This window comes from Colias croceus, chromosome 22 (genome assembly GCF_905220415.1).
Source record: "Colias croceus chromosome 22, ilColCroc2.1".
NCBI classification, from domain to species: Eukaryota; Metazoa; Arthropoda; class Insecta; order Lepidoptera; family Pieridae; genus Colias; species Colias croceus.
Genome location: NC_059558.1, coordinates 7,908,978 through 7,935,480, shown reverse-complemented (window position 1 = coordinate 7,935,480; position 26,503 = coordinate 7,908,978). Strand labels below are relative to the sequence as shown.

At 33.9% G+C, this 26,503-nt stretch overlaps 4 protein-coding genes across 6 annotated transcripts in view; 2 read left to right on the top strand and 2 right to left on the bottom strand.

Annotated features, from left to right (window-relative positions):
- Positions 1 to 232: 232 nt before the first annotated feature.
- Positions 233 to 4,736, top strand: LOC123701728. 2 transcript variants are annotated; one of them, XM_045649237.1, is made up of 7 exons: positions 233 to 443; positions 646 to 770; positions 1,035 to 1,119; positions 2,633 to 2,695; positions 3,230 to 3,405; positions 3,803 to 3,903; positions 4,197 to 4,736. In XM_045649237.1, the coding sequence occupies exons 1-7, from the start codon at positions 362 to 364 to the stop codon at positions 4,393 to 4,395; spliced, it is 831 nt and encodes a 276-aa protein (XP_045505193.1). In that variant the 5' UTR covers positions 233 to 361; the 3' UTR covers positions 4,396 to 4,736. The 2 variants fall into 2 exon arrangements, with proteins under 2 accessions (XP_045505193.1, XP_045505194.1); XM_045649238.1 differs by lacking the exon at positions 2,633 to 2,695.
- A 3,664-nt stretch (positions 4,737 to 8,400) lies between these two features.
- On the bottom strand, positions 8,401 to 14,359 carry LOC123701622 (cilia- and flagella-associated protein 45-like). The gene is made up of 12 exons (XM_045649104.1): positions 14,155 to 14,359; positions 13,679 to 13,871; positions 13,165 to 13,369; positions 11,901 to 12,036; positions 11,452 to 11,587; positions 10,963 to 11,098; positions 10,391 to 10,569; positions 9,935 to 10,084; positions 9,485 to 9,589; positions 9,200 to 9,279; positions 8,904 to 9,000; positions 8,401 to 8,534 (listed from the first exon to the last, which is right to left on the bottom strand). The coding sequence occupies exons 1-12, from the start codon at positions 14,247 to 14,249 to the stop codon at positions 8,451 to 8,453; spliced, it is 1,596 nt and encodes a 531-aa protein (XP_045505060.1). The 5' UTR covers positions 14,250 to 14,359; the 3' UTR covers positions 8,401 to 8,450.
- Positions 14,360 to 14,738: 379 nt separating this feature from the next.
- LOC123701621 (S-adenosylmethionine mitochondrial carrier protein-like) lies at positions 14,739 to 23,297 on the top strand. Its single transcript, XM_045649103.1, has 6 exons — positions 14,739 to 14,915; positions 15,752 to 15,872; positions 17,100 to 17,245; positions 19,527 to 19,625; positions 21,444 to 21,599; positions 22,705 to 23,297. Exons 1-6 carry the CDS (start codon positions 14,841 to 14,843, stop codon positions 22,975 to 22,977), a joined length of 870 nt encoding a protein of 289 aa, XP_045505059.1. The 5' UTR covers positions 14,739 to 14,840; the 3' UTR covers positions 22,978 to 23,297.
- A 2,810-nt stretch (positions 23,298 to 26,107) lies between these two features.
- Positions 26,108 to 26,503, bottom strand: part of LOC123701620 (rhophilin-2) — a 68,750-nt gene continuing 68,354 nt past the window's right edge. For both annotated transcript variants that reach the window (XM_045649101.1, XM_045649102.1), the window contains exon 15: positions 26,108 to 26,414. In XM_045649101.1, the coding sequence (XP_045505057.1) occupies positions 26,244 to 26,414 (171 nt within the window). In that variant the 3' untranslated portion in view covers positions 26,108 to 26,243. The remainder of the gene's footprint in view (positions 26,415 to 26,503) is intronic.

Sequence of the window (26,503 nt, the reverse complement as noted above, 5' to 3'; positions counted from 1 at the left end):
GTTGCGTTCACGTTGCGTTCAGAAAGTTTAGAAACGCAAATTGTTTAGTGTTTTATTTAATAAAATAAGTAATATTGAAAAAAATATAAAAGTTTTAAAATTTTAATTTATTAAATGATGATGTGATTTAATAAGTAATTAGTATCAAAATCAACATTGACAACATTTATATGTGAGAGAAAAGTGGCAACTGGAAAAATGTAAAGTTGGTAACATTGACCGATTTAAAAATGTCGGTTTGCTTGTGTTTTGTTTAAAACTTTTCCCACAAGTTTATCTTCCACGTTTATTACAATATTTTAAATACGATAGGAACATTTTAATCACTACTTCGCACCTGAATCAGTGCTCTGTACACAAAATGCCCAGAACTAAGCGGCCTGGGCGAAAACAGGAAAAAGTAGCAGAAGATGATGAGACATTGAAAAAGTTCAACAAATTAGGTATGTGAACAAATAGTAGCTTACATCAAAAACTAAATCAATATTTATATCTAATACTTAACAGTTTTTGTGTTATAGATGCGCTATTCAATATTAAAATCGTAAAAGTCTTGAATTTTATAATTAGTAAAGATGCATACAGTCAAGTATGAGTCCCATCCTGCATTAGGTTATAGGTATTTATAATTTAACCCTATTACAGTTGCTGACCAAAAAAACAAAATAGACTCGGAAGCTCAGATGCAAATACGCAATGTTGAGATTGCATTCAAGATACTCCTTGGTTCAATAAGTGCAAATAACTTTCAGAAAACGTTGGGACAGCTGGTAAGTTTAATATTAATAGCAGTTTTTATCCATTCATGAGTTAAATGCATTGTTATTGAGATATATTTTCTATGTTGTAAAATATGTGAATAATGATAATTCAACTTGTACAATATTTGTGGCATGATAAATGTAGAAGAGTTGTTTGGAATCTAATAGCTTCTAGCTTCTATTAAAAAAATGTAAAAGTTTATATTTATGTGTAATTACCACTTGAGTATATTAACATAATATAGTAATAAAATTGCACAATCAATTTTACAGAAAACAGAATTGCACCTCAAAGAGGTGCCGTCAACAAGACGGTCCAACACCAGACGCTCCTGCACGTCTGGATCCCATGATGACGGTAAGTTTCACATTAATATCAATTATCAACTTGTTACAGTGAACATTTGTTGAGCAACAGTATTAATGTTAGCAACTCACTATGTTGAGTTGAATCTGTTGCTAAACATATGTTTATCTACAAATTAAATTTTTGAATAAGAGGCTTATTGTCTACATCATTTTATCATCGTTGCAAATGCACATGGGGTATCTTGGTACACTTTTCGACATCACTCTCATAAATACTCATAATTTTTATGTTTTCTAAAATAAGAAGTAGTTAGCAGTTATAGCTCAATGTGGATTGTTAATTGTATACTGTTAGACCTAACTTTTGATTTAATGTTTTTGTGGATGAATAGTTCACTATTTCCTGTCCAAACATGCTCAGCTGTCGAATACTATAAAATGCCACTTTTCTTTGAATTGTGGCGCATTCGTACGAATCGTGCCTATGGGCTCAGACGTTGTTTATACAATGTTTGACCCAACTATCCTCACATTGCTAATAGTCGTTGACTCGCTGCGATTTGTTATCAACTATCCACATCAATTAGGCAGTTGTGTAGAATCACAGTACATACATTCTTATTACATTCAAACTAATATCGAACCCCGAACGTGTAAATTTTATAAAAATACATCATGTACTGAAAACTTAAAAAAAAATTTTTTTTATTTACCTGTATAAAAAAATATATTATGTTCAAGTTACACAGATTATCTTCTATTTGTAGAAGTTACAAGTTAGTAGGTATCTGGTAGACTTTATTTTCAGACTGCACTGTTAAAATAGATGTAGTAAAAATCTACTTGTAGACAATATTAAGTTTGTTATAAATAAGTATGAATTAATTCATCTAGGTAAAAAATTGATCATTGTAGTTAGACATGGCGAGTAGAGTAGATACAAACTGTGCTTATAGTTTTTGGTATAATTAACATATTCATAATGCTCCCAATCTAATGCAGTATTTCAGAAGTAGAAGTAGTAGTAGATAAATTTTATTAGTTTGTTTGTTTTATTAGTTTGCAGAGATATAAATTCTTCTTCTAGATAAAAAGACATTTTGAACATTTGTTCGTAATATTTATTACGCTTTCAATAAGATTAACTATTAAAAAATTATTGATAGCATAAATAAATTATTGAGGATTGAATTGTATGAAATAACTAATCAATATTTTTCATCAGACATAATTATCAGCAGATTAAATGAAAGTAAAAAAAAAGAGCGTGTGTTCCAGCACACGTGTCAGAAGTGAAACTTCTTTGGCAAGATTTAAGATACCAAAATCGTCGCCTTACTCCTTGGAATTTTACTCTCAACGCGCTTTAAGAAGTTTTACTTCAAAAAACTAAAAATTATGGAACAACTTAAATATCAAAATTAATTTTCTGAACTTAAGTAAAACAAAAATCTATATCTATAAAATTCATAAAATCTTGACTATCTCGCTTCCTATATTCTCCAAGTAATCTCATATATAACAGCATCTCATTAATTTCCACTAACGCTCTCTGGGATCAGGGTACCTCACGGAGACCTCGTCTCAGGGCTCTGGGGAGCGCGGTGCTAAGAAAACGTACTTGGGTGAGTACTTGCTCTGTGTTGTGTGCTTGCTTGTCTGTTTGTTTATTTTAGTCGATCAACAGTAATAACTAGATAGTGCTTCAACAAAATTAAAGCAAAAATAGACATTGGTTATTCTGTTTATATTTTTCATAACTAACAAAATGAGTCGTTGATTCATCATTTTCATTCACCATCTATAATATTATAGTTTGTTTATCAGTTCATCATTCCCACGATATTTTATAGACAGCTTTATTGGTATCCTTGCTTTAGTTAAGTCTAATCCGCCAACTTATCAGTTTCCCATGTAGCAATTGATTTAGTGCTCTATAATAAATAGTTTGCGCATGTAGTATTAACTTTTTTACATGCGCATACTTCCCCCACTACTCAAAAAGTTGTCAAGTTACGTGCCGTCTATACCGACCAATTCATTAATTATATAACATTGATTTCTAAACAACCAATTTACCAAAACAATCAATCAACCACTCGATTGATTGATTGGCAACCAATCAATCAACCAACCAATCAATCAATCAATCACTCTAGCACCCCCATCCGCCACCCGCACAACCGGTCGCCGCTCGCGTTCCGCGGACGCATCTGCCCGTTCAGCCATAAAGCCGGCGCCGCGTACTGCCACGCGCCGTCGCTCCAAGTCGGTGTACAGGACGCCCGCGTACAACAAGAACGCGCAAGTCAACTATCCTGCTATCACACCGAAGGTAGGTAACAAAAATACAAAATTGACTACGATTTGGGAAAAATAGATGGATCGTTTAATGTTAAGTCGGTTAAGAATAGTGATGTTTCGTGGTTAATCAGTAACTGTATAAGTTCCTTATTGCTTACTAAACTATATTTTTCATGTAATAAAACTGTTTGCCAGTTTTTATTTTATTTTTTTCAAATTTGAGAGTTCAATAAAGTTTTTAATCCAGGAACCAATCATAATTAAAATTCGTTCAGCTGTTCTTGAATTACAAGAACGTAAACGAGAACTTACCTTTTAATGAATAGATTTTGTAATTTCCCTATGTATCAATCTATAATCTGCACTTACAGTGCTGAATACATATTTGTATAAATAAATAATTTATTAACAAATTCTTCACAATACAGGTGACACCACACACGCCGCTGACCGTTCTGCGTCAGCCGCGCCAGGGTGAGATGGTGGTCTCCATGTCGGGATCGCCGGTAATGGTGCCAACTTGTTACACGTAAGTTGTTTATTTAAGGTATATTATATTGTTTATGACGCAGGCAGGCAGGATAACTCAGCCGTTTTATGAATAGCCTAGGCCTTTTATTAAATGGCTTTCTACAGTAGAAAATGGTTGCTGCTAATTTGACTTGCGTAAGCTAATATACATAATAATAAAAAACTCCCAACTTAACATTTATTTATTAAATCGGACTTTTTCTACAAGCACTTTTGAATCGACATAACATTGTTTTACTATTTACCGGAAAGCAACAAATATTTAAATTGAAATTTTCACTTAAATTCCAGAATGAAACCAGACGAGAAAGCCAATTGCAACATCCTGTTGCAAGACGGCACAATGCTGTCGCTTCAACCAAAGCATCTGCGACAGTCTCAAGCCTACATTCCATTCTCACTAATGGACAACAATGTGCTGCTACAGCTCAAGACCTTGAAGGAGAACCTCGACAAAGTGGTCAAGCTTGGTGAAAAAGCCATCAAATGATAGTGATTAGTGACAAGTGTTTGTGATTAATGCAAATTCGTAATGTAATAGTGAACGGTGACGTGATGTGCTACAAGCGACACTGGGAATTTTAAATGTAGGTATTATGATGGATAAAGCCTCTTATTTGTGGTAAACATTTGTTAATGAATAGTTGATCAATAAGGTTGTAGAAAAAATTGTTTTAAGGATCATTCACGGTACTCTGTGTCGCGTATGGGTAAAACAGCTATATTTTGCTATTGAAGTGAAACTTCTTTATTGGTTGGAAAAAAATTTAGTGTAACATTTTTTCGTTACGCGTGACATTTTTCCGTTACGCGCCATCTTTTTCTTATCCCTACCACGCGTGATTCGACGTATTTCTGTAAAGTTGCAGTAAATTATTTTTTGAAAGAAATTAGGTCATAAAGAAGTTTTACTAGCGTGGCACTTACCAGGTAAGGCGTTAAAACGTTGATGAATATTGTTCCATTGGCTGCCCTGCCCCCCTAGCCAAGTGGCTTTCTGTTAGCGTAGCGTTCAATAGAATAGACTACGAATGTATGAGATTGACGTTAGCTGTAGACAAACGTATCTACAGCTTACGTCAATCTCATACATTCGTAGTCTATTCTATTGAACGCTACGCTAACAGAAAGCCACTTGGCTAGGGGGGCTGGTACGGTGTTGCGTTAATTATGCGTTATATAGCAGTATGCGCTACCGCCGTGGGTATTAGAGTCTCTATAATATAATATTTGAGAGATTCAATCGCGTGCCCGCTACCCGCGGCAGATACACAGCGGATACCGCTTAATTTGAACAGGTCTTTATAGCTGCCGCTCCTCAGAGGAGAACTTTTCAACAAGCCTTATCAACTCCGCAACATGTTGATTCAACTTTATTGTTAAATATGTTTACCATGAATATGTTGCTCAGAGTATTTTTATGATGACTTTTAGAGCTCAATGTATTTAATTTGAATAAATATTAGTTGCTTTATTAAGTTATGATCATAATGGATGGAAATAATATGTAGTGTATTCATTTTGGAACGATCTTCCTTATCGCGCGTTGTGAAAGGGAGACGGAAAAAATTCTTACGAAAAGTTGTCACGACCCTTTTTGCTAGAGTTGTATGCCGTGTGGCGTGCGCGTGGTTCTCTGTCTCTCTCTCTAACTTAACACTTCGTTCCATCCGGATGTCCCTTGACATCGCTCAAGTTTTTGTTTAGTTATAATTATAAATAACAATCCAGTTTTTCTCGTTTATCTGATCTATTGTCAATTTGCATGCAACTGACCTAAAGGTTGATCAGTATTTGCACATATATAACGTATTTTAAAATAGCTCATAAATAAGTAACTATTTTATTATTTGACTAGCTTTTTTTATGACAATACCATGGACAATTTCACATATATATATGTATTACTATTATACAATATTTCGCTTGATATAGCACTTACCTTATACCCTTCATGTATATCAATGAAACATACATTTAACAAATCAGTAGATTAACGGTTGATTTACATGAGACAAGCGAATGCTCATTCTACCACCAGTGTCAAAATTTTAGTGTAAACAGGCATAGAGCATTCTTTTGTTGTTCTTAAAATGCTCGCTCGCTCGATGTAAACTGCGCTAGTGCGAGCAAGAACTTTCAAGTCCTAGAATATATTATGTTGTTGATATTATAATATTATATCAAATCTGAGGTAGAAGTAGCATACGTGTAAAAACACGTTCCGTTTGAAGTCAGCTAATTAGTTTGGTTATGATGCTAACTCTTTTCGTCTAGTGCTTTTAATGTATATTCTATCTCTGTCTAACGCGGAACGGATTTAACTGATAGTATAGTTTGTTAGCATATACCGCTTCTACGTTATAGTAGAGCCATTTTAATAGGCAACATTTGACAGTTCAACAAAATTCAACAACATAACCTAGTAACGACGACATAGAATAACATGATATTTCGTTTTGTTAGAACTGCACATTTGCTTAACTTTTTTCAATGACGATTACATATTTATAATAATAATGACCGATACAAGTAATTTTAAGATTTCATTTTACTGATAAACCATCCTAAACATAATAAACAATTTCTGAATTGAAGAACTGACGTCGCTACAATTTTGTGTCAATAAACCTTTTTTCTTTTTAACCGACTTCAAAAAAGGAGGAGGTTATCAATTCGGCCAGTATGTTTTTTTTTATGTATGTACACCGATTACTCCGAGGTTTCTGAACCGATTTACGTGATTCTTTTTTTGTTTGATGCGGGATGGTGTCGAATTGGTCCCATAAAAATTTTATTCGGATAGGCCCAGTAGTTTTTATTTTATGAGCATTTTTGTCTGTATTTGTAAATGTTGCAAGTGCAAGTTTGAAGTCGGTTGTTTTTAACGCAGTTATCACTTGTTAAATACTAGAGACGTTACTCTAAAAATCGAAATCTGACATCTAGAATCGAATGCATTGATTACTTGTGAATAAAAATCATCATAAATTAATAAATTCGATTGACAAATGTTTCAAATCCGTATCGATTAATATACACTTTAATCGATATTTTTAAGCAGGTTACCACCCTATGAAGATAAAATTGATAGACGTCAAATGTTGCCTATTAAATTGGCTCGACTATAGTTTGTGTATGTATTTTAAGCTTTAGGCCGTTTGCAGAGCTTCACCGACCGTCAGTGCGTACGTCAGTCGCGCTTGTCATATGTATGGAAATACGCGTGCGTATGGTCGGTCTAGCTATGAACGGTTTTATGAATTTCCATACATATGACAAGCGCGACTGACGTACGCACTGATGGTCGGTGAAGCTCTGCAACCGGCCTTAGGGCGGCCGTACACGGACCGCTTCAAGCAGTTGAGACCGACCGCTTGAAGCCGCGACCGCGCGGTGAACTATAGGCATTCATTCACCGCCGTACACGTGACGGCTCGAGCCGTCGCGACCGCTTCAAGCCGTCAACTGCATGATGAAATTCCATCGTGCCGTTGACGGCTCGCGAGAGGTCGTGAGGCATACACTGACTGCTCGAGCCGTTGACTGCGCTAGAGCCGTCGACGGCTTCCTCTCCCCCTGAAAATCAATGACGCGACTAGTCAAAAAAGCAACGGCTCGAGCGGTTGGTAGCGACGGCTCGAGCAGTCAAGAACCGACGGCTCGAGCCGTCAACGACCGACCGCTCGAGCCGTCCGTGTACGTCGCTCAGCCGTTAACTGCTCGAGCGGTCCGTGTACGGCCGCCCTTAAGCGTTCTTGCGTGTTCGGACGTGCTCGCGACCTTGGGCGGTCTCTTCAAAGTGCTCTTGTGTTTAAGCTTTTAGCTCTTTGTTCCTTTGATGTAAATGCTGAATACGAGTTTTCGTTTACACTCAAAAATCCCCAAAGAATGTTATTGTTCTAGCTGTAGCTCTGTGTTCGTTTGGTGTAAATCCACCCTGATAGGAAAACAATGCAATATGTTTTTTTCTGTTAAAATACATACAAGATGATGACCCACCCTATGTATTATTTAATATAACTAAATGTAAAGATATAAAAACTATTACTTCATTTTATATTTGTTAGGTATGTTATATGTGTTTGTGTATTTGTTTGTCAATCATGGTACAAATTATTATTGACTTTATTTTAATTTCTTTGTGTGTGTGTATTGTAAATATTTAATGGATTGTGTAATTTTAATTATAGTTAATAAATAGTATTGATTCCTAATTCCGTTTTTTTTATTGACAATTATTCGTCATAAAAATTAATGTCCACGGTGCGGCAACGTCGCTTCAGCCGCTCGGCAGTTCGTCGTGCGGCTGTGTGCGTGCGCAAGATGCATTCTTAAAAAAAAAACATAACTAAGTATATAATTTGAAAGTTGTTCATTGAAATTTAATATTTTTAAGTTTCCTTTTTTCGAGGCAATAGGGCTTTGTGTTTAGGGATTTAAAAAGAAATGAAACAACAATATCGAAAATCATACACACAAAACACACATTTTATTACATAATTCCAAAAATGAGATTCTATCTAGAGATTTCTAAACTGCATACTAATGGTAGCCATATTTTCCGAGGGTCTGTTCAACTTCCTTTACGTATTTCTCTGACACCTTCTGTTGTCTCATTTTAGTCACCTGAAAATTGAAAATTAAATTTATTTCCAAATTGAAAAAAAAAAGAAAATACAATACAATTTACAAGCTTTGATCAGCTGCTTCGTTTGAAATTGAATAGCAATTTTATTGATGAGGCTTTCATGACATAAGGATAGACGCCTTGAGTGATGCTAAATCGCAAAACTGGACAAAAGTTGAAGTTTTCTGTAGAAATACTTTTACTGGACAGATTAAAGTTTCTGCATAAAATCGGTCTATATAATATCAGCTGTATATTTTGTACTTAGGGAAAAGAACACACTTTTCATATACATTCGAACCTACCTACCAATGAACAGCGCGTAATTATTATTTCGTTTTGATTTTGCCTAGCAAAACAATGATTACCTTATGCTTGATGACCTTTCTCTCATACTTGTCCTGCTGTTCTTGCTCCATGCGCAGTGCTACGCCTTCGTTGTGCACTTTTTCGCGAAGGTCAGCCCTGTAAAAGTAAAAATATTTTGTATAAATTGGATAAATTAACAGTTAATAAAAATTTGGCTTACAATACAACTATTTATGCACGAAAATTGATCTTATTTTCCGTAGATTACTCAATATTTTTCTTAAATTCACCAAAATCGATATAGCCGTTTTGACTAATAACAGTTATATGACTTATGAGGGTATAATATAATTACCTGGCACGTTCTTTGTCATTTATTTGTTTCATAATCTCTTGCCTATGTTGTTCAATTCGAGCTTTGCGTTTGTCCTCCAACTGAAAAATAGGTAACTCCTTTAGTAAAATTTATTAAAGTCGTGAAAATAATTGTTTTTGCATATCGAACAATGATTTTCTTTTTAAGCCAACACATTTAAAATATTTTTTAAATTCGCGCCAATAACTTCTGAAATTAGCGCGTTCGACCAAACCAATCAACTACTTATATCTATCCTTATCACGCAAAGCTGAACAGCCATACCTCTTTCTCTTTCCTAATGAATTCTTCATTTTGCCGCGCGGCATTGTTGAAGCTCTGCTCATCTTTTGCTATTTCGCGGGCGATCAGGCGATGGATGTCCGAAATCTACATTAAAAAAATGTGAATAGTTAATTTTAAAAAAAGGTAAAAGATTATCTGTTCAAAATAGTTGCATTATTGATGTTTTTCTTTTTCTGTATAATTTTACAGAAAACAGTGTTGCAAGACTGCAAGATATAATTTTGTAATCATTGCAAAAAGGTAAAATGGAATTTAACGGTAAGTACATGCATATTTCTTTTTATTTGTACTAAAACTTACACAGAGTGTAAGTAGTTTGATGCTTTCTTATGCAATCCAATTTGAGAACGTTTGGGTTTTTTCTTCACATCACGAAATCTTAACTACATAATATTAGTTATGTTATTATGTAACGGGACATTAACAGACCTGTTGAATCCTGCCCTCATGCAATCTCCTCATCTCCCGATTCCTCTTAATAGCAGCATCTCTCTCCTTGCGGCGGCATTCTCTCTCCACGTCCTCTTGTATCTTAAGGTTTCGGATCCGCTCTAATTCTTCTTTTAGCTCTTGTTCTGCCTGTTAAATAGAACATTTGTCTGATGTAGGTACATTACTTTTGGGAGTTTTAAGTAGAGAGAGAATTTAATCTTGAGTGTTGCAAATTTTGACAGGATTGCAGTGCTGCGGATGTTATTTCATTAAATATTCAAAATCAGCACTGGAATTATGTTTTCGCAGTCGTATAATTAGTCCTCTATTATACTTTTATATTATACTTAATATGTAAAACCTTGTTCAAAAAAAAAATTCCTTGTTCTATTAATAAGAACCTTTAATTTTTAAAAAAACACTATTAGTTTCAATGTCCTCATAAGTCCTTACCTTTTGTGCCTTAGCGATATGATCGATACCCTTTTGTTTAGCTGCCTTGATGGCTTCCTGTTCAGCTTTATTACGGGCTTCGCGTTCCTGCTTCTGTTTCAGGAAATTGGCAATACGGAGATCCATTATTCGCTCCTCTTCGTTTTGCACTTGCTTGTAGTAGAGAAGCTCAGCGTTACCTAAAATAAAGTTACAAAGTGTACCTACTAAATAACAGTACTAGGACCTTATTTCTTAATAATTATAATTTTGGTTTATTATTTTATGATATACGGTAAGTACCTTCTCCATTACAACTCTATAACTATTTTAATAAGACGTTGTTTCAAATTAATTAGTCAGGTATTGGTATACGGTAAGTTTTGGACCTATTTCTCTGTTCCAATAACTTCGGATGCGGTTAAAAGTATGTATCTTACTAAATCATTTTAAAATATTAGGCATGGTAAGCACAAAAATCATTATTTTAAAATGGCATGGCATGGCAAAGATTTTTTACCTATTCTGTTACTATTTTCAATGCTGTTTTGCACGGTTTCTATACATAGGCATATTTTCGTGTGAAATCTTACCCTGGTCCAATATTTCCTTAAGCTTAGCCTGTCTCCCGTGCTTCTCTTTCAGTTTTTGCGCTTCGTCGATTTGCATAGCGATGTTCGCTTGATTTACTCGTATACTTTCTTCTTCTATACGCTCTGCTTCCATAATCTGAACCAAACTTGTTATGTTTACATGAATTTAAGGTGCGGTTAGTGATTATAATTTACCTTTTTGTAGATTTTAAAGAACGTGTTTAAAACAGTAAGTACAAATAGAAATCTACTGAATGTTAATTTAAATCATATTTTTTAAACATAATATTTTATACCTTACCTACAGCAATGATAGTGGTTAAATTACTGCCTAGGTATAATAGTTAACATTCACGCTTCAGTATCAAGGGGTTGATTTGTGAACACTCGAAAAAGATCGGATTTAGAAAACTCGATCGATCTGTAGATCCATTTAAATATTAGATCAATTCAACAAGTGCATAAATCTACTGACAAAAATTATTACACCTTAGCGGTCTCATGAGCTTTGATCTGCTCCTTCAGCGCCGCCAAGTTTTGCAGACGTAGCTGGTGTCTTCGCTCTTCTTCTTCTTCAGCTCGACGCACAGCTGCTTGGCGATTCTCTTCCATTATTGCGTCTAGTCTAAAATTGATTTGAAGGTTGGGTTTTAGAAATAGATATTTTTATTGGATTCGTGACTTATGTGCTGAGGTGCTATATTTTAGGAAAACAAAATATGAATTTATACAATGAAAACACTAATAATTGTAATATTGATTCCAAAACTGCTGCTGCGTATAAAACATAATAATTGTAACTTCGTAGGAAAACAGCTTACCTATAATATCTGAGGAGCAACTACTACTTCATAAATATTTTTGTACCTTACAAAAGTAAGAATATTACATTAAATTTAAACGTAACGTATTTTAGAAGTAAACGAACTTCCCTCTACCTTCGTTCTTCCTCCTCCAACTCTTTCTTAATGAGCTCCCTTTCAGAGATCTGCGCGTCTCGTATCGCGTGACATTTGGAGGCTAGGATGATGCGGTTGCATAGTCGCGGCCCCTGCATGTTGTCAGCTCGGAGAACTGACAGGAATTATTATAAAATAAGAATATGAATAGCAGGATACTGGATCAAGTACAATGCGCTCGATCTATTTAGGATGGGATGCATATTATTAGTCCAACATTTTAGCGAAAGCATTTACGGCTGTAGAATCTGCTGCTATTTTATAACCTATAGAAACTGCAGAACCACCAAACCTAGATGTTTGTGGTATCCTGCTATCATATTGACTATGTGCGAAAGTTTGTAAGAAGTTATAGATGATGTTACTCTTTCACCCAAACGAATTTTGATGATCAAGTATCATGACCAGAATAACTAATAGGTACTTTGTTTGTGTCCGTGGGTGAAATTGCACGGCAAGTCACGCAATAATATAATCTATACTAATATTATAAAGCTGAAGAGTTTGTTTGTTTGATTGTTTGTTTGTTCGTTTGAACGCGCTAATCTCAGGAACTATTGGTCCGATTTGAAAAATTATTTCGGTGTTAGATAGCCCATTTATCGAGGAAGGTAAAGGCTATATATCATCACGCTAAGACCAACAGGAGCGGAACAATGCGATTATGCAAGTGAAACCGCGGGGAATAGCTAGTATTACATAAAACGTTAATATTAGACACACTACACAATATAGTAGGGATCGAACCCATATCACAAATATTAATAACTAGCTTCCGCCCGCGACTCCGTCCGCGCGGATGTCGGTCTTTGCGTGGATGGTTTATTTCTCCATTTTGAGTAAATATCTATTGGACCCAAATACGGCTAGGTCTATAATAATACGCAACGTGTGTTCGCGGTACCTACTACAGAACAACGTCTATGGATAACTGAAAAATTGAGATTAATTTTTTTTCTACGTATTTTTCCAGGATAAAAAGTATCCTATTTTACGCCCAGGATAATAAGGTATAATTATACCAAGTTTCATCGAAATCGAACCGGTAGTTTTCACGTGATGTCTTCACATACAGACAGACAGACAGACAGACAGACAGAAAGACAGACAAAAATTTTTTTAATCACATATTTGGGTTTGGTATCGATCCAGTAACACCCCCTGCTAGTTATTTTTTCAATATTTTCAATGTACAGAATTGACCCTTCTACAGATTTATTATATGTATAGATAATTTCCCTACTCTCAGCTCGAGACAGTGTATGCGCAGCTTGGTCTGGTCCCTCCAGTTCTGCCGCGTCCGCGCTGCCACTGGACGCTTCAGCACCAGGTTGAGGCTGCAGCTGTTCTTTGAGGAGCCTCTTGCGTTCTTCGGACTCTTTGGCAGCCTTCTGTATGGCCTGCTCTTGCGCATGCATTGCTGCGATTTGCTCTTCTTGTGTCACTTTCTGTGTTAAGAGCATTGATATGGATATTTTATATATCGGTGGTAGGATTTTGTAATAAATTGATTGGAACGATTTGTAAGAGCTGTGTGAGGTGGCGATCGTTAAAAAATAATTTCTCTTCTTTATCTAGACGACGTTGCTTCAGTGCTTCTGGTTCTCCTAAAGCTATTAGTAAATTATGACATAGCAAAAATTTTGTTATTGTACTTTAAAATAAATACCTATTTAAAACGCATAAAACATAACTGACTGTTAATATTAACTGAATATTATTTCATTTGAACCTCTCGTCCTTTAAACTACGTTTACCTTAGCCTGCCTCTTTAATCTTTCGTATTCATTCTTATGCATCACGGCTGGGTAGAAGTTGGGTTCCGTCTTCGGTACCAGCAGGGTTCTCCAGCCACCGATCTGCGGTACGAGCGTAAATTCATGTTTCGGCAGCTCGCATTTGTGTATAGGACGTTTTGATAATGGGAACTTTAGACGACATTCTGATGGTCTGGAATGATTAATTATTTTGTGCGTTCATGACAATATTTTTTGAAGTGAAACTTCTTAGGTGCGTTAAGAGAGAGAGAGTAGTTTAAGAAAATAGAGAGTAGAAATTCAAGACCGCGTCATGGCATGGCTCTACTGCTCCAGCAATTCTGTTTACGTTTTTTGGTAGGGCGCGAGGAAGTTTCTTCCAGAAATAAAATTCTAAAAGGCAATATAATAGAAGCAGCTAGTAGAAAATAATATTTTTCAAAACCCATCCGACGATTCAGTAAATATGTTCTTACCTGTGTAATTGATAACATCCCGGTTCACTCCCTTTCCTTATCGAATGGTATTTAATTCGTGCATGAGGATTAGGTGCGGGAGGTACTTTCGGCATGTTAATAAAACGAAATAATATTAAAAATGATAAATTTATAAAAACACTCTTAGACCCCAATGACTGTTGCTTGGAAACAGTTTGATTGTTATTTATTTGAAGTAATAAATTAATACTGAGTTAAAATTATGGTTACTACTAGGAAATATAATTTTTTAACGTAACTGTTAGGTTGTATTATTTCAAAGCCTGAACTATTAATATTTTTAATAAATATGTATTTATGTTTTTAGAAATATAGCATAAAACTCCTAACCCCTATCAGAATTTCTAAACGACGCGTAATTGTCAAATCCGCTGTCAGGTGTCAATTGTCAATACCATCTGATCAAAAAAGAACTAAATTCAAAATTAATAAAGTTGTAGGCGTGAGTTGACCACAGTTTTCTATTTATTAAAATTAAATAGTAGTGTTTGGGTACATAAATAATATGTACGCATTTAAATAAAACTCGCTATGTGAGGGAACAGTTTGATAATAATTAATAACGTAAATTGATTTATTATTTCATCATTCCCATTGTTTACATAAGTAAGAGGTTATTTATTTTAACATTATAAAAGTAACTTAAGAAGAAAAATAATTTAAAAATGGAAGAAAGAGCTACCGTTTTAGAAAGTATGAGTTCTAAGCCACCCTTGAGATCTTATTCAGCACCATTGTTTGTGAGTATTGTAAACTTTTTGTCAATAAGTTTATTTATTTTACCTAGAAAAAAACTCATATTAATCAAAATAATATCATTTTACTCAGTATCTTATGTTACATCTATATTTACAAAATTATTACTATATTAACTTAATGTAATTAAACTGTTTAATTATATTTTTCATACATATCTACATGTAACAGTTTTCTTTTAAGGAGTCATTTTTCAATCCCTGATTAAATCTTATCTGTCCAAAAACGTATTACACAATAATGAAAATGAGTCAATATTAATAGATAGAAAATATTTGCAATTGTTGTGTTACATGTTATTCAAAGAATAAGTTTTAACCTAAGGTTGAAAAATTATACCTAATTAAAATATTAAAAGGAGACCAATTATATACTGTTTAAATTTAGATTATGTGTGCAGATGAAATATTATAAAATTCTCAAGTCAATGGCTTGACCAATTTTTATGAACTTTTTGTAAATTCTGTAGCTTTGAGATGTGAAATTTTTTTTTATGTTTGTCAGGCCAGCAAGTTTAATTAATATAATAAAAGTATTTGCATAATTTAACCTTAGCAATATGGCCATCTTGTTTCGTTTCTATATGTTTTAGAAGTGAAACATCTAGCACATTGAGAGTAAAATTTCAAAGTCGCGTTTTGCCAATAATGCCCGTGCCAATACCGTCCCGTCATGGAGTAAGGCGACGATTTTGGTATCTTTGAATCTATCCAAAGAAGTTTCACTCCTGACACGTGTGCTCGCCACACACACTCTTTCTTATTGGTAATAAAGTAAACATGTATAAAAAAGTATTTAATATAATAAAATGATTATCTAGGCAGGTGCAATAGCAGGATTGTCAGTAGATGTAGCCCTCTATCCGCTGGACACATTGAAAACCAGGTTGCAGAGCCAGCAAGGGTTTTACAAGGCTGGCGGCTTTAAAGGTGTTTATAGAGGTTAGTAATGTTGTAAAAATTGGGTATAGATTATAGCTGTACATCACAATCCCCGAAGAATAAAATGATAACTGCGAAAATGTAACTTCTCAGGAAAAAAAAACCGATAAGTGACTAGAACTTGCCAAGCAATAGACGTAGAGAGATAAAAGGCTTAGTGGTTATTATTAACCTTTTGTTATGTTTCAAAATAGTTTTAATAACGTTTTACAAACTAAAGGTAATTAAAATTTAAAAAGGTATCACTCCTTTTCTTAACTTAATCATTTTTTTCTCGTTTATTTTGGACATATGCATTATTGGGTAATAGAACAAAATACATATTTTCTAGTGATTGATTTTACGCGAGTCTTATACATTTAGAAATAAAAGACTTTTTAACGAATTTTAAACGCGATTTATTTATTATATTATTTTCCCGATGTTTCGAACACTTTACAGCGAGCGTGGTCACGGGGAGACTAGAGACAGTCTTAAAAAGTATTTAATTTCTAAATAGAACAATGAACATAATATATTTTAGGGTATTTAATAAATAAATATTAGTTATCACCTATTATTATATTAAAAATGAACACAGTAAACATTAATAAAGATCAGTCTTCTTGATCATCATCATAATCATAATGTACATATGAACTTACCAAAGGCATATCATTTTAAATTTTTACGAGAATAAAATGATAATAGGCGTTCATCATCATTAATTCAAGAATTGTCATTATTTCATCATTATTTCAAGAATTATAGGGCTTAAAAACTTAATCTAGAACTGAAATTAAAATATAACACCTAATAGCACCTTATCTACAGCTCTTCAGCTTTAATCATTTTGCAAACAAGTATGTATGTATTTGTCACAGTATTTGTGAATGACATAGCCTTTTTTTATTAAACAAATTTTCGGTAACATTTATTGTACATACATTCTTACCAAGTGAAATCCGATTGAAACGCGAGAAATCTATTCTAATGTTATAAGCTGAAGGGTTTGTTTATTTGTTTGAACGCGCTAATCTCGCGATTTGAAAAATTCTTTCGGTTTTAGATAGCCCATTTATCGAGGAAGGCTATATATTATCACGCTAAGACCAATAGGAGCGGAGCAATACGGTAAAAGCGCGGGTCACAGCTAGTTAATAAATAAATTAGAAATCCAATTTTTTTTTATTTCTCATTCATAAAACATTACATTGTTATAAAACTGTTTATATGTATTTTTTTTAGGTTTATTAACAGTGGCTACAAGTTCGATGCCCTCAACAGCTTTATTCTTCGTCTCGTATGAAGCTACCAAGACGCTGGCTACACCGTTGGTCACTCCGCAGTACCTACCTTTCGTGCATATGCTATCGGCAAGTGTGGGGGAAGTGGTTAGTATTTTTGACGTGACAACGTCTTATAATTCGATAGAGCCGGCTGCACGCCCGAAAAAACATGAGTCATGCGGCGTTACCTCGCTCTGAGGCGTTCCATGTAATGGTGGCAGTACACATGGGGCCAACGTGTTGGGCCAATGGGTTGGGCCAACGTGTAGAGAGCTACTTGGCGGTATGTTGGCTTCATTAACCTAGTTGGCGCCAATATTGGCAGGCCAACCGAATGTTGTCGGTTTTTTGTGCACACTTCAAAGGATCTTGGCGCGCTCCGCAAACAGCGTTCACACGTTGGTGTCTTGTTCAGTTTATTGTTACTCGTCAGTGGAGACAGTATCGTTGCGCGTCAATGAAATTTACGTTTCCATGTTCCGATAGCGATGGCGGCGCCGATGTGGACAAGCAATGAGGTTTTACAATTCGTAGAATTGTATCGACATGAAGGAATAATTTGGAATCCACTGCATGAACTACACAAAAATAAAAACCATATGACTCAATAAATTAGATGTTTTATTTTCTATTTAAGTATTATATTATTCTAGATGTTTTTCATAACTCACTTTCATACATTTGCGATAAAAAAATGAATATATTAAAAATGAGTAAAATAGTATGAAACAGTTACTTGTTCTTAAAAATTAAATAACAATAAACAATGAGCATGATTTTGATCAAAATTTGCTTTATTACATAAATAATATTATCAAATATCACCAATCAATACATCCGTCCGTAATCATTAAAGTTTCGTTTTATAGGTAGTTAAAATTAAATTAAATGTAAAATGTACACATTTTAAACATTTGAAAAAATCTAAACATATTTTTTAATAATGTTTCATTTATACAGAAATAAAAAAAAGGAAAATAGAGATTGGAAAATGGTATCATCGCAGACGGCAGAGTACACTCAAGAGTTATTGGTGCACATGTACGTAATAATTAATTATTAAACGCACTGTATAAATAAATTGCCGCGGCTGCAAGAACTTCTACGGACTACGTCCATCTTTGAAGCGCCAATGCAGAATGATCAGTACGCCAATGTGTGAACAGGAATCTTGATATCCTTAATTTTTTCCCAACACGTTGGCCCAACGCCTTGGCCCCATGTGTACTGCCGCTATAAGGCTTGAAGTGCAAGCGAGAGCGCGGAACGAGCGACAAAGAAGCACAATCGTTGTCACGTTCAACTAGCGTCAGTAAACCGACTTTACTGACAACCAATTTTTTTTACCTAATATGATGAACCTAACTAGGGTATCATTATTGAAAATTACGATCTAGCCTTAAACTATAGGCTAATGAGTAATATACATCTAACTTAGTTTGCTAGGTAAAGTATGTCTAAGAACGTGTCCATTAACACTTTTTTTATTGTGTCTATTAAGGCGAAGACACTTCGTTCATGTGTTCTTTTTAGTATGAGGTAAATATAAAATATAAAATAAAAAAGGTTGAGTGGTTAGTATGAGGTAAATCCTACTAATATCATAAATGCGAAAGTGTGTGAGGTTGGATGTGTGTGTGTATGTTTGTTACTCTTTCACGTAAATACTGCTGAACCGATTGAAATTAAATTTAGCACACATATATAGGGTAACTGGGATTAACACATAGGATAGGTTTTATCCCGGGAATCCCACGGGAACGGGAACTACGCGGGCGGAAGGAAAACACTATACAGTGTTTTATTTATTTACTAACTAGATTTCCGCCCGCGGCTTCGCCCGCGTTTGCAAAGGAAAACCCGCATTACAAACTTTCGCATTTATAATATTAGTAGGATAGGATTGGGGTTAAATTAATCAATGGGCGGGTTTGATGTAAATTTTTTGGATATTTCCCGTTTTATTTTTAAAAAGTTATTATTGTTATTTTACTCTTTAGGTAAAGGGCTTTCGATATCAGTTTAAAGTTTTTTGATATCTGCAATAGTTACGGAATAATCGCCTGGCGGAGTTTTATAGTGAGGAATCCAAATTAATGTGTTAATTTGTACAATGTTTGTAGGTATTTGATTATGATTTTTTTATTTTTATCTATCTATTAAAAAAAACCACATCAAAATCCGTTGCGTAGTTTTCAAGATTTAAGCATACAAAGGGACATAGGGACAGAGAAAGCGACTTTGTTACTATGTAGTGATGATAATAAATTATTTGTGAAACGCAAACCAGTCGAGGTTTTCAGTTAAACAATCTTTCCTCATATTATTTCTCATGTCATAAAAAGAATTTTAATCCATTATATATTATATAATAATATTGTTATAGCTTGCCTGTGTCATCAGGGTACCCACAGAGGTGGCGAAGCAAAGGAAACAAACATACGTTGGGACTGAGAAGAAAAGCAGTATTGGGATTATACTTCAGGTAATTCAGTATAATACAATTATTTATATAAAAAATTTAGTTATGTATCTATCTGTGAAACGGTTGCAATGATTTTAATTAATAAAATTGTTTTAACTAATTTAAACTAATAAAAAAGACGTGTGTCACTCGGGGACTGCCGCGGTAAAGCTATTGCATGCTATGCCTTCAAGCCACACCTCCGCCCGTCGGAGTGGGGAGCGTGAGGTTTTTTCGTTACGGAATTTCTCGATTCGGTCCCCGTGCTCAAGGCCCGCGATAGAAGCTATGCAATAGCTTAAAAATATCGTTACTAAACTGAGTACCTCCGATTGGGAAAATCGGTTAAAAATGATGTATGGTCCAAAATGTTAAGTTTGTAAATTCTATTCCTCCGACTGTGCGTCAGTCAATCAGTCAGTCAGTCAGTCACAATATTTTAGAAGTGAAACTTCTTTAGGCGTGTTGAGAGTAAAATTTCAAGGTCGCCAATGGTTAGGGAGCCAGGTGCAAATTTGGTTAATTATTTCCTCTCAAGAGATAATTCGTCAGACGCATCAGAGTATAGTATTATAAAGCCTCGTGAACGTCAGCTGGCGCTCGGTTGGGGGGGTGAGCGGTTGTAGCCTCCCACGCACGTAAGAAAAAAAAATACATTCATTCATTTCCTCTCAGCTAAAAATTTGTCAAATTGTAGCTAACCCAATATCTCAACGAAAAAAAATAATCAGCTGGTTACAACATGGTGTATTATACGTCAGCTGGTGTCTCGAACATGAAAAAAATAAAATTATTTTCCGTGATTTCCTCTCAAACTAAAATTTACCTGATGATAGCTTATATGTAACTGTGGATATATATATAGGTCAGCTGGCTGTATCTGGGTGGAAAAACCGTCAGCTGATACTTTGAAAGTTATTACATAGGAGTTAGACAGAAGCATCTATTGCCAATTTATATGCATCAACTGACTAGGTTTTCCTCGAATTATTGCTAGCTGATTTTTTTTTATTTATCGCATCAGTATATTAACAATCAGCTCACAAATTTTCATCTGAGATGAAATGACGTATCTTTAATTATTATCGCTATTTTTAAAAATTCAAGCAACACACGCTAGCATAATATAGACAGTAATAAGGTACTTGGAGGTGGTTAGCTGTGCACATGATTACACTACGTACATTCAGCCACATCGGTAAACATGTTTTTACAAATACTATAAACTGCATTTAAAAACAACTATCATATCATCAAATTCACATAACTACCTAAAAGTGTAACAAATATGAAATAACCCACTAAAAACATTAGTTAACTATAATTATTAAAAAAATAATAGTATAATATATAATTAATAAAGTTATTACTTATCTTTTACGGGGACTTATGTTGATGGAATTCCACGTATCTCGATGATTTTGTTAATGTCTCATTATATTCGAGACACCAGCTGACGCATAATACACCATGCTGTAACCAGCTGATTATTATTTTTCGTTGAGATATTGGGTTAGCTACAATTTGACAAATTTTTAGCTGAGAGGAAATGAATGAATATACTTTTTTTTCTTACGTGCGTGGGAGGCTACAACCGCTCACCCCCCCCAACCGAGCTCCAGCTGACGTTCACGAGGCTTCATAATACTATACTTTGATGCATTTTACTAATTACCGCTTGAGAGGAACTTGGTCATAAAATCTGCTTCTGGCTCCCGGACCACAACACCGTCACGTCATGGAGTAAGGCGAAGAGTTTCACTTCTGACACGAGTGCTCGGCACACACGCTTTTTTATATATTTTTATATTATTTATACATTAAGAATATATTTTCCAGGCATTTCGCACAGATGGCGTTCGCAACGGTGTATACAGGGGGTTCTTTTCGACCGTAATCAGAGATTTACCGTTCAGTTTTATAGAGTTACCCCTTTGGGAGTGGATGAAAAGCGTTGTTAGAGAGAGGAATGACGGACAAATTAATAGTTTTCAAGTGAGTATATATTATTTTATTAATTTTAGTAGTTTAGGGATGATTAGGAACAGTTTTTTTAACTATAGAAAATGTTTATTATCGTTAAATTAATAACTTTGAATGCCAAAACTATGTGACAATTATAATCAATTAAGAAATATATTTTAAGATAATTTTATTTTGAAAAAATCAATCACGATTCGAACCCGCGTCTTTTCGCCTTAGCGAGGCAACGCCTAACCAATAAAAAATTATATTTTTTTTCTTCATTAAATTTCTCATTAGACGAAAGATGCGGTTTCGGATCCCGAGTCGTGATCGAATTTTTCTTGTCTTTAAAAATTTCTCATTTGAAAAGCAATCAAGAATCGGAAATTTTGATATTACATTTGTTTAATTCATATATGACTGTAATTTTAGATATTAGTTCAGGATACATCGCCCATTTTTGCAAGTGACTACTATCAAGCTGATTTTCCGTTTGTAGCTTTATTTTGATGAGACACCGAATAATTTCGTGTACGAAACTCGATTGTGGTAGCTAACAGAGATAACAAGGATAAAAAATTTTGATTGGATGGTTCTGAAATATTTATTACGCAATTTGTAGGACAATATGTCTGTTGAATTATATAAACATTAACTAAGTGAAAACAAAAAAATCAGCTTGTTAGTAATCATTTATGATGACCTCGTTATCGATACACTTTGGAAAGGGGGACTCTTTGAACAAACCATAGATTTTGTAGGACAAATATTTTTTTAAATAATTTAGGTAATTATCTTGAGATTGAACAAAAAAAATTCATTTAGTAATAAATATTTGAGAACCATCAAATCAAAAATTTTTATCCTTGTTATCTCTGTTAGCTACCACAATCTAGAGTTTCGTACACGAAATTATTGGGCGTCTCATCAAAATAAAGCTACAAACGTAAAATTAGCTTGATTGTAGTCACTTGCAAAAATGGGCGATGTATCCTGAACTATATGTCCTTCACTCTAGTAGATATTATGTCCTTTTAAATGTCTGTCATTTTATCATTCAGTCAGGTTTGTCAGTTAAATATGTCTACAATTTAAATAATGTCTGTCAATTTAAATATGTCTGTTTTCTTTGCAGAGCGCCCTCTGTGGTGCATTAGCGGGAGGTTTCGCGGCGGCCGCAACAACACCTTTGGACTTGGCAAAAACACGCATAATGTTATCCGAAGATTACGCGGAAACGAGGAAATTACGCGTAAAACCAGTGCTAAGCGAAATTTACGCGGTTTCGGGGTTACGCGGGTTGTTCGCGGGTATTACGCCAAGGTGTACGGCAATTATGATTGGTGGTTTTGTATTTTTCGGCGTGTATGATAAGTCCAAATCGTTTTTTGAAAACAAATATAGATAACGGTATTAATTGAGGCTTTTGTAGGTTTTTGAAAATGTACAAATTGTAGTGATAATGTGAAATTACCATAAAATTTTGATAAAGGTAGTTTAATGTATTTATCTATGTTTTTGTTGAAATGTTATCAAACTATGGCAATGAAGACTTTTAGCAGAATATCAAAGTTAGGTAATTTGAGAAATTATAAAGCATTTGTTATTAATATAGTAAACTGCGATAGGTTGTAATGTGATTTGTGAACTATGTGTTAATAGCTAGGTATAAATTGTAAATAATTTATGGAATTGTTGTATTTATAAAGAATAAAAGTTTGTTACTAAGCTGTTATTTTATTTTTACTAACATTACCCCATTATAGAGAAATGAATGTAAATACCAAAATAAATAATAGCGTTCCTCGCCACACATAGTATGGCTCTAGTGTTTACTCATATTCTATAGTCAAAGGTATTAAAAAAGATGACATATTATTACTATCAATGTTTGTTGAATGTTCAATATTTTGTTTTTTATGTATTGACATTTTGCACTGCTTAGCTATGTAAACTATAGGTAAGTGTGGCGAATTGTAATTTCCTCTGTCCTCGCAATTTTCCTTAAATTAAAAAAGATATAAAGTTATTCTTTGTGTTATGTACAAGCAAGTAGTACCTACACACACAATCGTTGAATTTAATGTATAAACATTGAAATAATATAGGTAATAGGCGTAGATAATTTGTACGCGCTCACGAAGTGGCACCATAAATTCGGGTCAAATGACCCGACTATAGTCAGTCGCATCAACTAACGAGCGAATCAAAAAATGCTTCAACTAACGAGTGCGACAGAGACAATAAAATTTTTTTTCGTATAGAAACTAAAATATGTAGGTAGGTACGTAGTATATACGACTCTTGTGTTGATAATTATGTAGGTAAATTGTAAAACAATGAATACAGAGACACAATGAGACATAGTGAACGCACGAATAGCGCAAGATACAAGTTGTGACTAACAGGTTGCAATGCAGAACCGTCTCTCTAGATATTTACTTATTTCTAAAACCTAGTTAGGTGCATCAACAGCTATTTTAAAACCTTATGTAATGTCTGTGTCCGGAGACTTGCTAGATTTTTGTTTTGGTTAAAAGGACATAATTTGAAGTGGTCACAAAGAGTTACGAGTGTATGGTACCAACACTTACTAGTTACACAGGCAGCTGCAGCTGGTGTTTTTGGTGTCTTTTTAATTTTGTTACAACTGAGGTATCTATTGTTTGAAGCGGTTGATGATATTTTTAGGTGTCATATGTAATTGGATTTGCCTTATTAAGTGAACAAGATTACGCAATAAAAATGTCTACTTACTATATCTACTGCTAATATACTAAATGAAAATGTAAGCTATATTGATTTTAAAGTATTTTATGAACAGTCCTAACTCAGATAAAAAATTATTTCGGTTCTTGCAGATTCAGGATGAATGTTAATGAATAAAAAACAGAACAATTTCTTTTAACAATCTTTATTTACCACAAAAATTTATACAGTGATAATTTATACAATTCTCAGTATACTTCATAATATATTACAACGATATACATTTAAATTAATATTAGTAGTGTTTTTTGGGTGCGATCAATGCTTTACAATAATAAAACTTTAATATCGATCACATCCAAAACTTATTACATTCCATTTATATTTTTAAAATAACAAAACAAATAAAACCATATTTCTCTTAAAATTTAAATTGATATGTGAACAAACTGGACGTACTGGACACAGCTATTAGAAAAATAAGTGTAAAAAAAATACAAGCGTGCATTTTTTTTACATTTTATTGCATAGACAACGTTAAAGGACTAAAGAGTGTTTTGGTAGACGGGTATTTGTAAGGATTGTAGAAATAATAAATTAAAATAATATTGCAATCCTAGAATAGCTGTGTCCAGTAAAAATAATAAATAAAATATAGACTGCCTCGCAAAACAATAAATTCGTTTTTCGGCAACTGTGCACGTCTTAAATGAAATAAAGATGCGACAGTTGAAAATGAAAAAAAGAAATTTTATAAATTCATACCATTTAAAAACAACTAACTAGATTATAAAATAACATAAGAATATTAAGTACAACGTGTTTCATTATAAAGCAAAAATAATAGGCGATTATTTCTTACGTTAAATAACCGACTTTGGATTTTCATAGCCATTTCAATTTCTAAACGATCTTTTTTACAAAACATTAATCATACCAATCACAGAAGTTAATTAACCATTTATAAATAAAACAAAATTTTATTACACATATTCCAAAGCTGGCTCAGTTCTTAGGAATAAAGTTAAAATTTTCTTCTTAATAATTATTGTATACATTATCCTTTTGTATGTAGACATTTTATGTAAAGAACTTAATACATTAAAGACTTATATACTTTATGTAAAGAACATTATTTTATGTAACATACATTAGAAATTTGTAATAATTACATTTCAAACGTAAATTTTTATTATATTTGGATTCTTATCTTCCTTTATTTCTGAAAGTTGAAGATAACAATAAACTATATCTCTATACAATTGTTTTGGTTACTTAAGCTTAGTATAATAATATTCTATGGAGAATATTAAATTCCAAGGATTTTTTACAAGTTACGTCTTAATCTATATTACCGTAACGTTACAACAAAATTTATACATTATATTTCGAATTATTAAATTCTGATTTCAATAACATCTACTTACTTCATTAGTTTATTTCGAGCAGTTTTAACATAATCATGAAAAAAAAAATATACATATTTCATAGATTTGATATTGCATCTCAAAAAATATATTTTTGTTGTATTAAAATATTCCCGCCAATTCTCATATGTGACAACATTTTTTTTAAAAATTCCCGCCAACTCAACAGTCACTTGACAGTTGACAGTAAAAATTGACAACATACATTTTTATAATCCCGCCAATTGATCTGTCACTTGACAGCAAAAACATCAATCATTTTATTAAATTCGCGCCAAAAACTGTCACTTGACACTAAGGCTGCGTTTCCATCTGCAAGAAAACTTTCGCAAGTAATGTCTGACAGCAGCTTGCAAGTCTACTTGCAGGTGGAAACACGGAATTAGACTTGCAAGCTGCTGTCAGCTGAAACGCGGTCTAACAAAAATCGACACATATTTTTTTTATTCCCGCCAACTATAACTTGACAGCTACATTTTTAATTCCCGCTGTCACTAGCCAGCAATAAAAGACAACACAGTTTTTTTTTAATTTATTTCTATCTGAATATGACATTAGTTTGCTGTTCCCTCGCGGAGTGTCGCCTGAACGGGTTCCAGGAGGGCAGGCGCTTGGAGCGGTTTGTGGCTGCGGTCGAACCGCTTGAGGTGGAGGCTGCTGATACTGAGCCGTTGGTTGAACTGGACTGTCTGCTGGTGTCCGGGGACGCCTGGGAGAGAATAATTCAAAAAAAATATGACATTAATAGCTGGGATTAGAATAATAAATAAATATAAACATGATAGCTGGTATAGAAAA

Bases quoted from the DNA above. Each gene is read 5' to 3' on its own strand.
- LOC123701621 (XM_045649103.1), top strand. From the start codon at position 14,841: ATGGAAGAAAGAGCTACCGTTTTAGAAAGTATGAGTTCTAAGCCACCC. The intron at 15,873-17,099 runs GTTAGTAATGTT...TATTTTTTTTAG, and splicing joins CTTTAAAGGTGTTTATAGAG to GTTTATTAACAGTGGCTACA. The intron at 21,600-22,704 runs GTGAGTATATAT...TTTTCTTTGCAG, and splicing joins GACAAATTAATAGTTTTCAA to AGCGCCCTCTGTGGTGCATT.
- LOC123701728 (XM_045649237.1), top strand. From the start codon at position 362: ATGCCCAGAACTAAGCGGCCTGGGCGAAAACAGGAAAAAGTAGCAGAA. The intron at 771-1,034 runs GTAAGTTTAATA...TCAATTTTACAG, and splicing joins AGAAAACGTTGGGACAGCTG to AAAACAGAATTGCACCTCAA. The intron at 2,696-3,229 runs GTGAGTACTTGC...CAATCACTCTAG, and splicing joins TGCTAAGAAAACGTACTTGG to CACCCCCATCCGCCACCCGC.
- LOC123701622 (XM_045649104.1), bottom strand. From the start codon at position 14,249: ATGCCGAAAGTACCTCCCGCACCTAATCCTCATGCACGAATTAAATAC. The intron at 10,570-10,962 runs GTAAGATTTCAC...ACTTTATTTTAG, and splicing joins TAAGGAAATATTGGACCAGG to GTAACGCTGAGCTTCTCTAC. The intron at 9,590-9,934 runs GTCTGTTAATGT...TTTTTAATGTAG, and splicing joins ATGAGGGCAGGATTCAACAG to ATTTCGGACATCCATCGCCT.